We start from the raw sequence: 15,582 nt of genomic DNA, 5'->3' as shown, positions 1-15,582 counted from the left end.
CGACTGTGCGCGTGCGCAGAACCACAAAGTAGCATTTCTCGGCAGGTCGCAAGGATTGGCAGAACAGGTGCACCAAATCAAATGACTAACTGGACCATATATGTCATATTTTGTTATTTTCTCTATACATTTGCTGGAAGAGAAGCAAACAGGTGGACAAGCGTGTGTACAGATATAGATCCACCACAATGATACGGTAACCCCCATAAAGTATTTTTCAACGATGGTTTCCTCATCATTATTAAAACAAAATATGATGTGTCAGGGGGAAAAATGCATTTTGAAATTAATACATTGTTACATGTTTCCTGTAAAAATGTGTTCACACCAGATACTTGAGATGGTACTTGATTCATGATTCTTTCACACATGCACATTTGTTCATGTTTTTCAGGGTCCAGAAACATCTGTAAAATCAGCCTCAGACGAGCAGAGCAGACGCAGTCGAGCTGAGACATGAGGAAGATCCTGCAAATGGGCAACTAAACGCTCATTAGTGGCGCAAAATCGAGCTGAATAGATTATATGTCGACGGTTCCTGCCATTAATTTCAAAATAAAACTTTCTGTCTGTCATGACTGTAACATTATGCGTGTGTACAAATATAGACATAAACCGCAATGATACGGTAACCCTCTTAAAGTATTTTTCAACGATTGTTTCCTCATCATTATTAAAAAAATATGATGTGTCAGGAGGAAAAATGCATTTTAAAATGAATACATTGTTACATGTTTCCTGTACAAAGGTGTTTGAACCAATTAAATCTAAATATAGATAAAAAAAACTATTTTCAATGTGCTTTAGAAATAAACGTTATTGACATTGATTTATATTTAATTATCAATCTTATTATTATTATCATATATCATTGCTTGGTTTTTTGGGCATTAGAGGTTTATTTTTAAAGGAAAGGAAGAGATGAAGATGCAGGAGCTCCTGTGACCACAGCAGCATCAGGCTTAGTTTACTGATAAGGACAAGTCTTTATTCAGCTTTACTTGATAACGCTCTGAAACAAAAAAATAGTATAGTCAATTGTATTATGTTTCTTATATTTTCATTCCATTTTGCTTGCTGTACTTTTCTGAAAATGTCTATTTTTATCAAATGACTAACTGGACCATATATGTCATATTTTGTTATTTTCTCTATATATTTGCTGGAAGAAGAGCAAACAGGTACAGCAGTAACCAATGATATAATAAACATACTCATTCAGTAGGCCTGTTTGATTGTTTAGTCATATGCTGTAATAGTTTTGCATGTAGTCCTCAGACAGGCCATATATGATGGAAATGATGATAGTTAACATGTGGTGTTACATTGGCATGTGAGTTGTTTCTGATTGGAGCATCAGTGAAGTATGGCGTTTGTAGACTCATGTCTATCTGTGGTGTTACTCTTAGTTGGTTGCTTGTCTTACATTTATTTGTAGTATGAGTGTTGAGCATGTACTTCAGCAATACGTTCATGTAAATCTATGGTCTTTATAACCGCAGTACATTTCCCTTTTTTGTGGGAGGAGGGGGGCACTTCAAGTGTGGTCACCCTAGAGAACCACACTGAGTTAAATAATAATATTTAAAAAGACTCGATTAAATCACAAACAATTGGTCTAAATACCAAAAATACAGACACCTTAAATACATTAGTTTCAAAGAAGCTATTTTATATAGGAATGTGAAGCATTTATACAAAAAACACAAGGAGCAGACATTTTTTCTTTCGTGGTTTTCTCTGTCCATGGATTACAAACATAAGCCAAATAAAACTTTGTTCTAGTTAATCAGTGGCTGCTCCTAGGCAGCTGGCCATGCACCTCAAATAAATAGTTGCAACATTGCAGTTATTATCTAAACATCATCTATGCACTTTGTACATGAATATATTGGATATAACATGCCGTGCATCATCCATCCATGTGTTTATGGATGGATGATGCATGGATGGATGGATGAATGCATAGATGGATGGATGGATGCATGGATGGACTGATGGGTGGCTGGATGGATGAAGTTTAAGTATCCATCCATCAGTTTTTTATTCTTGCTTAATCCTGTAAGGGTCACGGGGGTCGGATGGAGCCGTTTCCAGCTCATTACAGGCGGAAGGCAGGGCTGCACCCCAGCAGGTCACCAGCCTGTGTCACGGGACCACATATACAAACAGCCATGCACACGCACGCACACTTGTGGGCAGTTGCACAGAAAACAGAAAATGCACAATAAGAAGCACATTCTATATTGAAAAAAGATCTACATTAAACCCATAAAGTCTCCCAAATGCGCCGTGATTGGTTTCTTTTTGAAGGTTATGTATTTCAGTCCACGCGTTCCTGCAGTGTATGTGGCTAGAGATTTGCTGCCATCTAGAGGTCGTTTCGTGGTTTCATTCAGCAACTTGGTTGCGGCCTCCGACCAACAGTCAGCTGCAAAGGTGATACTCACTACACACACAGTTTGGATGTATCTGCATGCACAGTCATCGTTTGCTGTAAAGCATCGCCTGCAGCTCAGTCACAGAGGGCGCTGGGTTCGTCTCAGCTGGAGCATCAAGGAGGCAAGGAGGTGTGGTAGTGTGGTGGGGTCCAAACGAGCTGGAGCTAAACCTTCCTGTTTCCTCACATCTCACTCACACACACACACACACACACACACACACACACACACACACACACACACACACACACACACACACACACACACACACACACACACACACACACACAGTCTCGCGTGGATTTACATTCTTAAACCTGAATAAAAAGGTTTTTTTTTATCATTTTTCTCTCGTTTTCCTGAAAGTTAGTTTAATACATTATTTAAAATTGCCGATAAGAATTAGCGTGAGTGTGCGTGGATATGTGTTGATATGTGGCCCTGTGGAGGAGTAGTGACCCGTCCTGGGTGTGGCCCTGCCTTTTGCCTGAAAAGAGCTGAGATGGGCTCCATGAGGCCCCGTAGACCCAGAACAAGAAGGAGAGGGTGTAGATAATGGACTGATGGAACTTTTGTACACATTTTCTCCTGGTTCTGCGGTTTTTCTCCACAGTAGGAAAAAAATCCCCACATCCAAATATTGTTCAGCTCCCCAAAGACCTCAGAACCAGAGGTTTTTCTTGACAAAAGGGCAGGGCAGTGGGTTCACCAGCTTGACCACATAAAGATTTGAATTCTTGTCTCAGATGTTTTGTAGGGGTGCCTGGGTGGAGTTGCCCTAACATTTCAGTTGTGCAGATTCACACCAGATACTTGAGATGGTACTTGATTCATGATTCTTTCACACATGCAACTTTGTTCATGTTTTTCAGGGTCCAGAAACATCTGGAAAATCAGCCTCAGACGAGCAGAGCAGACGCAGTCGAGCTGAGACATGAGGAAGATGCTGCAAATGGGCAACTAAACGCTCATTAGTGGCGCAAAATCGAGCTGAATAGATTATATGTCGACGGTTCCTGCCATTAATTTCAAAATAAAACTTTCTGTCTGTCATGACTGTAACATTATGCGTGTGTACAAATATAGACATAAACCGCAATGATACGGTAACCCTCTTAAAGTATTTTTCAATGATTGTTTCCTCATCATTATTAAAAAAATATGATGTGTCAGGGGGAAAAATGCATTTTGAAATTAATACATTGTTACATGTTTCCTGTACCAATGTGTTTACACATTAAATCTAAATATAGATTAAAAAAAAGTATTTTCAATGTGCTGTAGAAATAAAAGTTATTGACAAATCAATTTATATTTCATTATCAATCTTATTATTATATATTATTGCTTGGTTTCTGGGCATTAGAGGTTTATTTTTAAAGGAAAGGAACAGATGAAGATGCAGGAGGTCGTCTCCTGTGACCACAGCAGCATCAGGCTTAGTTTACTGATAAGGACAAGTCTTTATTCAGCTTTACTTGATAACGCTCTGAAACAAAAAATTGTAAATAGTCAATTTCAGTTTCATTACATTTTGCTTGCTGTACTTTTCTCAAAATGTCTATTTCTATCATATATTTTCATATGATGTACTGCTGTTGTGACAATGTGAATTTTCCCATTGCGGAGCAGTAAAGGAATATCTTAACTTACTGTAACCTGGAGCTCTGCCGCCATGGAGCTTTTTAACTTCCTTGGCAACCACAGCTTTGGTAATGGGCAAGGCCGCCCCGAGTCCACAGACTCAGCCTCCTGTTGACTGGATTGAGAAGATCCTCAAAGTATTTGTCCCACTGTCCAATGACCTCTCCATGAGGTCAAGGGCACCTGTCCCCACCAACATGGTGCTGGTGAAGCACCAACCCAGCCCACATTTGCATTTGGGCTCATATGTGATTGTCCCTGGACTCATGTTGGCCACACGTGAATCGCTCGTAGTGGAAACACTCAAGTACAAGTGTGAGCATGAATAGCCATGGGGCCAAAATGGGTGTCTCACTTTGGCTAAACACATAGGCCTTAGTCAACCCAAGTTGGCTTAAGGCAAGATATGGCATTATTATGATTATGATTATGATTATTATTATGATTATGATTATTATTATTATTTGGTACACATTGTCTGACTTGATTCAAGCTCTAAATGGATTCAAACAAAGGAAAAAACACTTTAGTTTCCTCTTTTAAAAAAATCGAGGATAGAATAGAATAGAATAGAATAGAATAGAATAGAATAGAATAGAATAGAATACAATACAATAGAATACAATAGAATACAATAGAATACAATAGAATAGAATAGAATAGAATACTTTATTGTCTGTCCCAATAATTACAGAAATTCCTCTTTGACATAGCTCACAACCACATTCACACATTCCCATGAAGACACATTACAATAGAAAAGTGAATAAATACATTAAAAAGAAAAAACAGTAAATAAGTTAGAACAGACATGACTAGTGCCTGTTAAAAGTGCAACGATCTATTTAATACCCGATTTAATACCCGACTACCCGATTTGACTACCAATGTGCAATGATGTTGCAGTAATTATGTCTATACATGGTTGCGTTATTCCAAAAACTCAAGAAGGGGGGAAGTGTGGGCTTTTATTCTGGAGGATAACTGCTCAGACTTCCGGTTCGATGCACTTTTTTAGCGTGTCTGACTTGACGCAGCTCATAACAGAGCACCAGGCGCACAGACGAGCCCCTTCTCTGCTGACTCAGTGCCTTAACAGCAGTCCCTCCACCTGGTGATACAGCATCCAGCAGCCGAAGCAGCTTCTCCGGCCAACACACCCCAGCAAAACCCGGCAAAGATGGCAAATACAGCAATTGGTGAGTTTGCTCTTCGTTTTTTTGTTTTTTGTTAAAGATTTCTGAGATTGCAGGCAGCATCGTGATGATGAGAGGCAGCGGTGACACCCATGGCACAAAAGGATGCTGAGGGCTGATGGAGGGAGCGGCCGAAATCGTCTTCAACTCACTAGATTTAACTTAAGTTGTGAATCTGAAGCAGGATTTCACACTGTCTTTTGGCTTTTAAGAGTCATATTTGTAGATTTTTCTAAATCAATTCATCTTTTTTTTTTTTTTTTTAGCCTTAATCAAGTGATAGCCCGATTAGGGGGTTAGTCCGCTTATAATTTAATTGACGCGTGTGCTTTTTTCTTTTACATTAATTTTAAAGCAAATAAATGCACATCCAAAAAAACGAGGTGATTTTTATTATGATGGTGATGATTTTGCACGGCAGCGTTTTATGGCTGTGTGCCGCACCTGCCCCCGTCCTGCTGCCTGACTCACAGCCGTGCAGCATAATGCAGCGCCAGCGACCCCACCCAACATCTCCTGTCGCTTCAAAGCAGCTCTCCAGGGTGGGAAGCGTCTCACAGCGGCACATCTTATTAAAAATTAGGCCATCCCATGCCGATTTTGTATAGCGCAAAGTCCGCTGAACCCATTTTGTGGGTGACCGCTGCAGATTTCCATGAAGGAGGGAGAGAAAAGAGCATCCTTGCATTCGAGGGAGAATTTACGACTGATGATGAAAATGAATGTCGTCTCAGGATTATCGGAGTCAAATCCTATTAGGACGGTTATTGTTTATTACCGTGGACTGTTACAGTGCACAGCTGTATCATGTTCTGCCTGTAATAGAGGGTTGAGCATAATGCGACAGTATTTGGTTGGAGAAAAAAAAAATCAGATTTCTTTTTATTAGAGGTGGAAGGCCTTTTAATTGTGTCTGTTTAAATGTCTACTTGAAGGGGTGATTTATTTTCACTGATCTGCATTTGAATATTTTAAGGTTTTATTTAGCTTATGGTCACATTCGAGATCATAAACACGGCATGTGATCTCAGTTTTTCCAAACAGAAGCCTAACTACCCAAAATTATGGCAAATATATATATGTTTTTGCATTTATAATGAGAGTGAGAGGGATGTTTGTGTCAGTCTCAGAGATAAGTCTGTTTTCTGGTTGACAGAGCACTCGATGAATGGAGGGGCATGAAGAGGGACGGTGGTAAGAGTCCTATAGTGTCTGTGCTCGGAGACACCAGCAGCTTAGCACTGGTTATATTAGTTCCCTTGCCGTGCACCTCTTTCTCCTCCTCCCAAGCCTCCCTTTTTTGCCTCCATTTGAGCTGTGGACAGACAAAATGGGATGGGCACAGAGCAGACACTCAGAGAGAGAGGGAGAGAGAGAGAGTTAAAAAAAATCCTCCATCATGCCAGTCATCACTCTTGGGGTTCTTGAGTTCATGCAGGCTCTGCTTAATATACAAAAACAGTCCCAGATAGAGAAATGTTTAAGCTTTTTCATGCTTGTAAGAGGAAGAGCAAGAAATGTTAAGGCTTTATGGGTCAATTAGTTCTTAATTCTTTATCTGAGGGTTTCAAAGGGAGAATAAATGTTGTTTTTATGGGTGGATGTGAAGATTTGTGGTTCCTTCTTGATCCTAAAGCCTCAACACTCAAAGCAATCCAGAAAACCAAACTGCATTGTGTGGCTTTTATGTTCCTTATCATGCAGACTTATGTCCAATAAGGTGTGGTCATTCAGCTGGCGCCCCAAAATCAATGTCTTTGTGCAAAGAAACAAAAGCAACTTGGGCAATTCTATCCATCTCAAATCCACATTCTACTGTAGCTGTCCATCTTTTACCCCAATCCCTTTTTTTTTTAATCATTGTGGGCCATTTCCTCAAAGTTTCCCGGAGTCATCATCCATCATGATCCATCAGAGAGAGCCATCGATCTGTGTGGGACACTCCCAGATGACTGTTGCTCTTAAAGGCAGGCTGAGAGGAGGGGGTGACATTAATCCTCTGGGACTGCTGTGGTGCATGCTCCTGGGCTGTTTGTCTTGTGTTAAATATTCAGGTCAGGGACGTTTCAGACATTTTTACATCCTCTGCAAATATCATATTATCTGCATCTTCTATGTGCAGTATTTTTAACTTATTACATTAATCAAGCAAAAGCTCCTTAGAGAGGTGTTGAAGTATAACATCTTAGTTTTTAGGCCATAGGAGCCACATTATATAAATTGTAATGGCCCCCCTCCTCCTCCTCCTCCCACCACCAGCTCTCCATGCAACAGCTACCTGCGATCATTTGGGTGCCGTATTGTTTCCTTTAATTGCAATTTTTACTGTTGTGATAGCTTCCTAATTTTGTGATCATATTATTGCCGAGTGGCCTCACTTTAGAGCTGCTGAATGCGCTCCTCAAGACCTGCAAACTGTGGCACCCAGGGGGCCAGTGAAGCTTTGATGCACGGATGCTTTTAATGGGCACTTTTCATGCTTTTGTTTCTCAAGGTGACTATTAAATTCCAGTTTTGGTTGTTTTATGTATTTATTTATTTCTAACACAAGATGGAAGAGTGTGGCTCAGGGAAAAAAAAAGAGAGAAATAACAAGTGCAGGTGTGGTGCTGCTTTGTGCTGACACAGGAAAACGCCACGGAGGGCGTGGGCGACAAATATCGAGAAAGATGGCTTGAAGGAGAGGATGAGATTGAGAATGCGTCAGCTGGTGTGGTGCATGAGATGGAGGCTTAGGTGCCAGGGGGAGAGATGGTCGCTGGCAGGGAGGTACAGTTAGATACTGATGATGTGTGCTGGTTGGCTGATGGATTGGAAGAGGAAGTGTGATTTGAAGGCAGTTTCTGAGGCTGGGACAGGACGTGAGGAGCAGTTCTCTGAGAGGAAGGATGCTGACCTTGCTGGATGAAACCAGCATCCCAGAGCGGCGCATTAAAGGTGTCGACTCCATCTGAGATTACTCTTTCAGTCTGGCATGAAAGTGCAGAACGTGAACACGTGTGAAGCCATAATGTGTTTGGTCACTTCCTGCAGCGCTGCACCGCCGTCCATCATCTCTCGTTTTTTCTGTATCCTGCAAGTTATTACGAGGGGAACATATCGATTCTCTCTTAGGAAATGCATGGGCAATTTAATATTTACTATGATGAATCTCATATATTTTTCATTGTGGATCATTTAGAAAAATATGCATCAGAGTTACAGTGCAGCTATTGTTCAAGATAACAAGGAAAGGAAATTGTCTCATGTCTGGTATTAGTAAAGCCTCAGCTCATGCAGCATATATGAAAAGAGGATGAGAGTTCTAATGATTGCTACACATAACTATAGTGGATCAAACAAAAAAATGATCTTAATGTGACATGCCGTGGTTCCCTGTACAATCAATCATATACCAAAACTCTGGGTTTTAGCTGGATGAGTCAGGAAAAAGCTAATTGAAATAATCAGCATAATTATTGATTGTAAAAACAAAAGAAAAAAGAGTACTTGCACCTCTCAACGTTACCAACTGCAGGAAATATGGCCAAGAGTCTATGCGGTCCACGCAGATCTGCTGATTCAGCACTTGACTCAAATTACCTGCTCCACTGCACTGTTAAAGCGAGTGCTCCTCTGTCAACGGGGGTGGCGTGCAGGAGGAAACGGCTGCTGAGGCCTTACATGCATCCACAGCCCCTAATGAGCCATCAACAGCCCTCCAAATGTATCCTGCCCCCCATCCCCCCCCCCCCTCCTCTCAGCAGCAGCGACGGTGCGATCCACTAATTGCAAATTAAAGCTCTTTCAACCTGAAGAAGCTGCTTCGGTTGAGCTGTCCTGAGGCCAGCCGCACCAGCGGCTACCGTACTGGGAGTGGCCCGCGTTGCCACCGTTGAATGCTTTCTCTCTGTGATTGGCATGTGAATCAGAGAGGAGTGAGTGTTGTTGTGAAGCCCATCAGCCGATCGCTTTCTCTTGTTCCACCTTTCATCAGAGGTGTCACTCCTGCTCTGTTAGTGCTCATCCCTTTTTTTCCTCACTCCCAGTATATCTCGTTTTCTTCCTAATCACTCCCCACCCTCTCCTTCCTCCTCCTCGGGGAAGGGGTTAACAAGGCCATCAGAGAGCAGCGAGGGCTACATCTGAGAGTTTATCACATTACCGGGGCGTCTGCTAGTCTGCAGGCCAGAAAGCGAGACATAGGGGAGTGGGAGCTACGAATACGAGTAAGGAGGAGGAATTTGGATTAATAACTCTGTCTGCCCCACCCCACCACGGAGGAGGTATTTTACTCTAAATCTCATTTCTGGCTTAACTGTAGCCTGCTGCAAATCATGAATCAAAATGGCAGATTTCAGCCTGCAGGGTGGATGCTGTGGGTGACGGATTATGCCATCGTTAGAGAGGTGGCGTGCAAATCTGCTCCATGAGGCGCTGCACCTTAACAGAGCACAGCCATTACGTGCAAACGCAGAATAACCGGCAGCGTGTTGCAGGTACTTTTAGCTCTCTCCCTGATGGGACTGCTGCTAAAGTTGAGACTCATATAACCGAGATATAGAAGCCAATAACGCTAGAGAGAAGAAAGGTTGTTTTTTTTCATTATTTCCCCTCCTGCCGTTCCTGCTTTACCAGCAGGCTTCAGGTCACAAAAGCCAGCTATCAAAAATTCATGCCAGGTTTTTTGGACTTTTTGGACCATAAGTGAGCCCCAGGATGGATGGATACATTGCTGCGTGATGCTGATAAGCTAAGCTCTCAACAGCTATCCGTAAAGACAAGAAGATAAGAGAGGTCCTAAAGATCATTTGATGATATGCACTAAATCTTTGCGTTTTAATTTCCCTCAGATTCATGAGATGGATGTCCTTTGCTTTGTTCCAGTAGCGGGAGAATGTCTGGGTGCTGAGCGGGCGTCGGTCTGGCACAGTTAATAAATAAAACATAAAAATCAAATGCATAGCCTGTGATGTGTGGAGGATCCTGTGGGGATGGCTGCGTCTTGGCTGTTGCGGAAATTAGGCCAAGTGAGGACACATCCATCACACGCCCCTCATATCACAGCAAAAACAAAAGGCCTGAAAAAGCCCACAACCCCCCGAGCAGCTCGGCTGCGGCAGGCTTCCTTTCATCACGAGGTTTTCTCTTTTTGAAGCTTTTGGTGAATAATAATTCCTCTAAAAATGCTCATATTTACATCGGGGGACTCTTGCGGAAGCAGAACTAGGTTAATGATATTTCATCCTTTTTCTGTGTTACTAGGTTAATACTTATTTCTTTGCTCGTATGTGAGCTGCACGGCTGGAAGTATGCACGACTTCAAAGCCTCATTTTTGATTTACCTTCACAGCTTACAAAGAGAAGATGAAGGAGATCTCCTTCCTCTCGCTCATCTGCTCTTGTCTGTATCCCGAGACTCGCAAAAACATCATGGGGGACTTTCAAGGTAGGTGGAAGAACGAATGACGAAAAAAAAATCATGAAATTTCATTTGGAAACAACAAACAGCGTTCCTCTTCTTTTGATGCTCTCACGTGCAGACATGGACATCAAGGCCCTTAACAAGCGCGCCTCAGGCCAGGCCTTCGAGGTCATCCTGAAGCCGCCCTCCCCCGTATCAGAAGTGGCCCACTACATCACCAGCCCCCCAAAGAGGGACATCTCCCTGGACGACATCCAGAAGAAGCTGGAGGCAGCTGAGGACCGGAGGAGAGTAAGGATGCTTCTTCCTGCCATGTTTAACTGCCGCTACACTGCAAAAACTCAAAATCTTACCAGGAATATTTGACTTATTTCTAGTTAAAATGTCTCATTTTTAGTCAAAAAATCCCATTACACTTAAAACAAGAGTCATTTTCCAGAAAAATAACTTGTTATTTGACAATTTTCACCTGTTTCAAGTAAATTTTCATTTGAAATAAGTAGAAAAATCTGCCAGTGGGACAAGATTTATTTTCTCATTACAAGCAAAAAAATCTTGTTCCACTGGCAGATTTTTCTACTTATTTTATGTGAAAATCTACTTGAAACAGGTGAAAAATGTTGTTTTTTCCAGTGATGAGTCTTGTTTTAAGTGTAATGAGATTTTTTTTTACTAAAAATGAGACATTTTAACTAGAAATAAGACAAGTTGTTAAGATTTTTAGTTTTTGCAGTGTATCTGCCCAGAATCAGTGAAATCCGCAAAAACATCAAACCAAATAAAGTGTTTGCATTTCAGAAATATACAAATGATGAATTAGAGACACTATTTACATTACAACACTTGCATCCCATTGATTTTAATGTCAATAGAATCACCTTGGAATATTCAGCATTTCACAAACAGATCAATCTATTGATCATTCAACCGATCAATACCACCATTTTTTTTTAGTATTTCATTTAGATGACATGCCCTGAAGAACAGTCAAGTCATTTAATGTGATTCATTGCAGCAACTCGTGTTTGCGTCTAAATTCCCAGAAAGGTTTATGATTAGTGTACAGCCCTGATATTGACCCGACTCCTCCTGTGCTCGCTGCTCCTCCAGTGCCAGGAGGCTCAGATTCTTCGGATCCTGGCTGAGAAACGGGAGCACGAGCGTGATGTGCTAATGAAGGCTATGGAGGAGAACAGCAACTTCAGCCGCATGGCCGAGGAGAAGCTCCAGCTGAAGATGGAGCAGATCGAGGAGAACCGGCAGGCCTACCTGGCCGCCATGATGGAGCGCCTGCAGGAGAGGGTGAGAGGGAGCAAAACTTTCAGTCCAATTTATTTTTAATCCCAAAGCAAACGTCACGCAGAACGAACTGATCTCAGAGGCAAACAGGGCAGTCGAGTGACAGGGGAAATTCAAAAACCAGGAAGAAGCAGGTCTCTCAACCCATAAAATATGGATGCTGCACATGCAAGTGTATAATATTTGACCACGAGGAGCACATCCTGCTCTGAGGCAACGGTTTTTTAATTGTGTTTTTATTACCCCCCATATTATTACCACATGAATTTAACTGTTTGTTTGTTTTCCTGCATTACTGAGCAACACACTTTGTTAATAATAGATTCATTGAGATGGAAAGGGACAATTACAGCCAACATTTAGTTAAATAAACACTCATCTAAGATGAGCAATTTGGAGCCACATAGCATCAGTGTTGTATATCCTCCTGTAATTTAGAGCGAGGCCGCAACTCTCTTGACTTTTCCTAAAATATCCCATAGTTGAGACGTCTGTGAGAAATGTATGGGAGGCATAAACGTAGAAGTTTGCTAGTGTGGTTTACTGAGGAGGGTTTGGAAGCAGGAAAGTATGAAACGGTGACAAAAAATAGATGAAGTCTCAAGATATAGTCAAAAATAGCAGAAGCAGAAGAAGATGCACTGTTACGCGCTGTTGACACGTCGATGATCAAAGAGGGGAAGGTGTTCAGATGAAATGTTGGGAAAGATACAAATGTGACATCCTTAGTTTTTCTGTTTTTTTCCAGGAGAAGCACGCTCAGGAGGTGCGCAGGAACAAGGAGCTGAGAGAAGAGCTAATGCCGTGAGCAGCCTCAGCTGTCTCTCCATCCCACCTCCACACCCTCTACCAACACCGTCTGCCCTGAGGAACACCTCCCTTCCCCAGCGTATCCCACATGTCCCCACCTTCTCACCTCTTTCTCGACCATAATCCCCACTATACTGATATGAAACTACCACAAGAAGCCAAATGGGAGTGGAGGTGGAAACAATTACGACAAAAAAAAAGGAAAAAAAATTAATGGCTCTGGCCAATTTCTTCCAAAAAAGAATGTTTTTGCTCTAATGAAAAGGAAAAAAAAAAATCAAATTGACAAACGACAGCCCGTTTTTGTATATACTTTTTTTTGTTATATACAGTGCGATTCAAGCAGCAAAAGTATTGATTGCAGTGTGCCATTTTTATATATAGTTTCCCTCTTCCTGCATATATATAGATGTACAAATCGGTTCATTTTCATTTTTTTTCTTTCATTTCAGCCTGAGATTTTTATTATTATTGCTATGATTTTCTTCTTTTTCTCTTGTGGTAACAGGCTTAGGTGTTTGTTGTGAGTTTGCCAGCTAGCTGATGTTTCTGTGACCGGTTGCATCCTCACCAAGCCTGCATGCTCGCTCCATCCACTCCCTCGTCCCCTCCAGTGAGCGCTAACTCATTTGACCCATCAGATCTGAACGCAAAACTGGATTTTACTGCATTTGCTCGGAGTAGATTTTCCATCCAGATTTTTGCCAGTGTTCCAATTAGCGAGGGGCAGGTGGAGGAAAGTCCCCAGGTGGAGAGGGGACAGCTTGCTTGCTTGCTGTGGGGACTGCAAGTCGTTGCTGCACATCCACTCCTGTGAATTAGGTAGTGACTGTCCCGCAGGAGACCACTATAGCATTTAAGGAGCCCGTTCTCATCCTCCTTTCTCCGTCTTCATCTGTTTCACCTGTGCTGTAAAAGCACTCATTCACATGCTCTCCACGCAGACAACCCAAACACAAAGGCTTGGGAGAGGTTTTCTATAGATACTGTTCATTTACCACCGGAAACTGTTTCAACTTCCCTGACAAAAAAAATAAAAAATGGTCTCATAGTCCTCAGAAATGAGCCTCCAGTCACAGTTAAGTCACTGTTACTGTCTTGTACAGCATCACTGGGGTTAAGGTGCATCCTGAAAACACTGGCGTGCAAAAGCATAACAAAACAATACAAAATAAACTCCACTTGCTACTGTGAATCTACGCTGGAGAAAATTCAAATCAGTCCCAGCTTTCTGTTTCATAAAAGGCTTGAATAGTTCTTACATCACCTACTGGAATCATTGCACTTCACCCCAAAACTCTGTAAATTCCACTTGAAAGCAGGCACAAGGAAGATATTTAAGCCATAACAGGCATCACTGCAACGACCATCCATGAACACAGTATTCCCATCTTTCGGAGGTGTATATGAGCGTATTAAAAGGATGCAAATGGTTTGTAACAGGGGGTGTTAGAACCTGAGGAGACCGTCGTACACGCACGCACAGGTGGATGTGTGTGAGGGGTTGTGTGAGTGTGTTTCAGAGAGGGTGGACAGTGCTCGTGCTGTGTGACGCTGATCTGGTGAGATATGCACTGATGACATTACAGCATGTAAAAATCGTGAGGAAGTTCAACACACAGTGAATATCCGACCTGCCTCTCTGTCTCTCTTTCTCTTCTCTGTCCATTTGTGTGTTTCTCTCTTTCCACGTATATCTTTGTGAGCAAGCAGTGGTTAATAAAGATTTGGGGTTCAGTGAATAAAACAGGGTTTTTTCTTCAGAGTGAGTTCTTTCGGGAAACAGAAACGGTCAAATTTCCAGCATTTTGATGGGTGAATTTTCTCTACTTCTGCCAATAACATTACCCTTTCTACGCTTCCAACTGTTTAAGCTGTTAAAATTAGGCAGGCCATCTTTATTCATGTCGCAGAATCAATTATTTTACCGCCAAAGAAATGCATCCGAATGATTAAAAACAACACACACTAGAAATGCAAATAAAAGCAATAAAAACGGACCGCAACAAAGATTAGGATAGATACAGTTAATGTTATTGATCAGCAATTTCAGCCGGAGGTTTCTGTTTAAATGTAAATGTACAGATTCAGATCCAAATGTTAATTTCTCATGTTTTACCCTTCACCAACAGACAAACGTAAACACAGAGACCTCCTGAAGGCTTGAGCAGCACTAACCGGTCACTTTATAGGTACACTGGTTCAATTAACACAAGTAACTGATGTCAGAGGTCAGGGGAAGATGGGCGGACTATTTTGAGATGACAGGGAGCCAACATTAATCACATAACCATTCATTATCAATAAGATGTGAAGAATAACGCCTCTGAATGCACGACCGGACGAGCCTTGAAGACGGGCTGCAGCAGCAGAAGTCACTCCTGTCAACTTGAAACATTAAGCTAAGGCAACAGCTCGCACAGGCCTTGGACAATAGAAGATTAGAAAAAAATGATCTGACAAACCTCGATTTCAGTGTCATTCAGATAGGGTCACAATTTAAAGGGGACCTATTATGAAAAACAGGTTTTTTCTTGCTTTAACATATATAAAGTGGTCTCTCCTCAGTCTGCCAACTCAGAGAAGGAGGAAAGCAACTAAATTCTGCAGTGTCTGTACAGCCGCCCGGATGAGCCGTCCAGTGTGATGTGGCTTCTAAGAGCCGTTCAGGTTCGGTGCATTTTCATTACGTAACCAAAATGAAAACCACACCCACAACTATAAAACCGTGTAACTGCATGAGAGCGTCCGACTATCACGTAGCACTGCGTGACATCGGACGCTCTCT

The 15,582-nt window shown here is 41.9% G+C and overlaps 1 protein-coding gene across 1 annotated transcript; it reads left to right on the top strand.

The window, feature by feature from the left end:
- Positions 1 to 5,125: 5,125 nt before the first annotated feature.
- Positions 5,126 to 14,545, top strand: stmn2b (stathmin 2b). Its single transcript, XM_061742449.1, has 5 exons — positions 5,126 to 5,284; positions 10,614 to 10,709; positions 10,804 to 10,976; positions 11,796 to 11,987; positions 12,733 to 14,545. Exons 1-5 carry the CDS (start codon positions 5,266 to 5,268, stop codon positions 12,790 to 12,792), a joined length of 540 nt encoding a protein of 179 aa, XP_061598433.1. The 5' UTR covers positions 5,126 to 5,265; the 3' UTR covers positions 12,793 to 14,545.
- The last annotated feature ends 1,037 nt before the right edge of the window (positions 14,546 to 15,582 follow it).

Source organism: Cololabis saira, chromosome 15 (assembly GCF_033807715.1).
Source record: "Cololabis saira isolate AMF1-May2022 chromosome 15, fColSai1.1, whole genome shotgun sequence".
Classification (NCBI taxonomy): domain Eukaryota; kingdom Metazoa; phylum Chordata; class Actinopteri; order Beloniformes; family Belonidae; genus Cololabis; species Cololabis saira.
Note: the sequence above shows the minus strand (reverse complement) of the source record. Positions and strands in the feature narration are given on the sequence as shown.

Excerpts from the sequence above, each read along its gene's own strand:
- stmn2b (XM_061742449.1), top strand. Across the intron at positions 10,710-10,803 it reads CATCATGGGGGACTTTCAAG|ACATGGACATCAAGGCCCTT; the intron begins GTAGGTGGAAGA and ends TCTCACGTGCAG. Across the intron at positions 10,977-11,795 it reads CAGCTGAGGACCGGAGGAGA|TGCCAGGAGGCTCAGATTCT; the intron begins GTAAGGATGCTT and ends CTGCTCCTCCAG.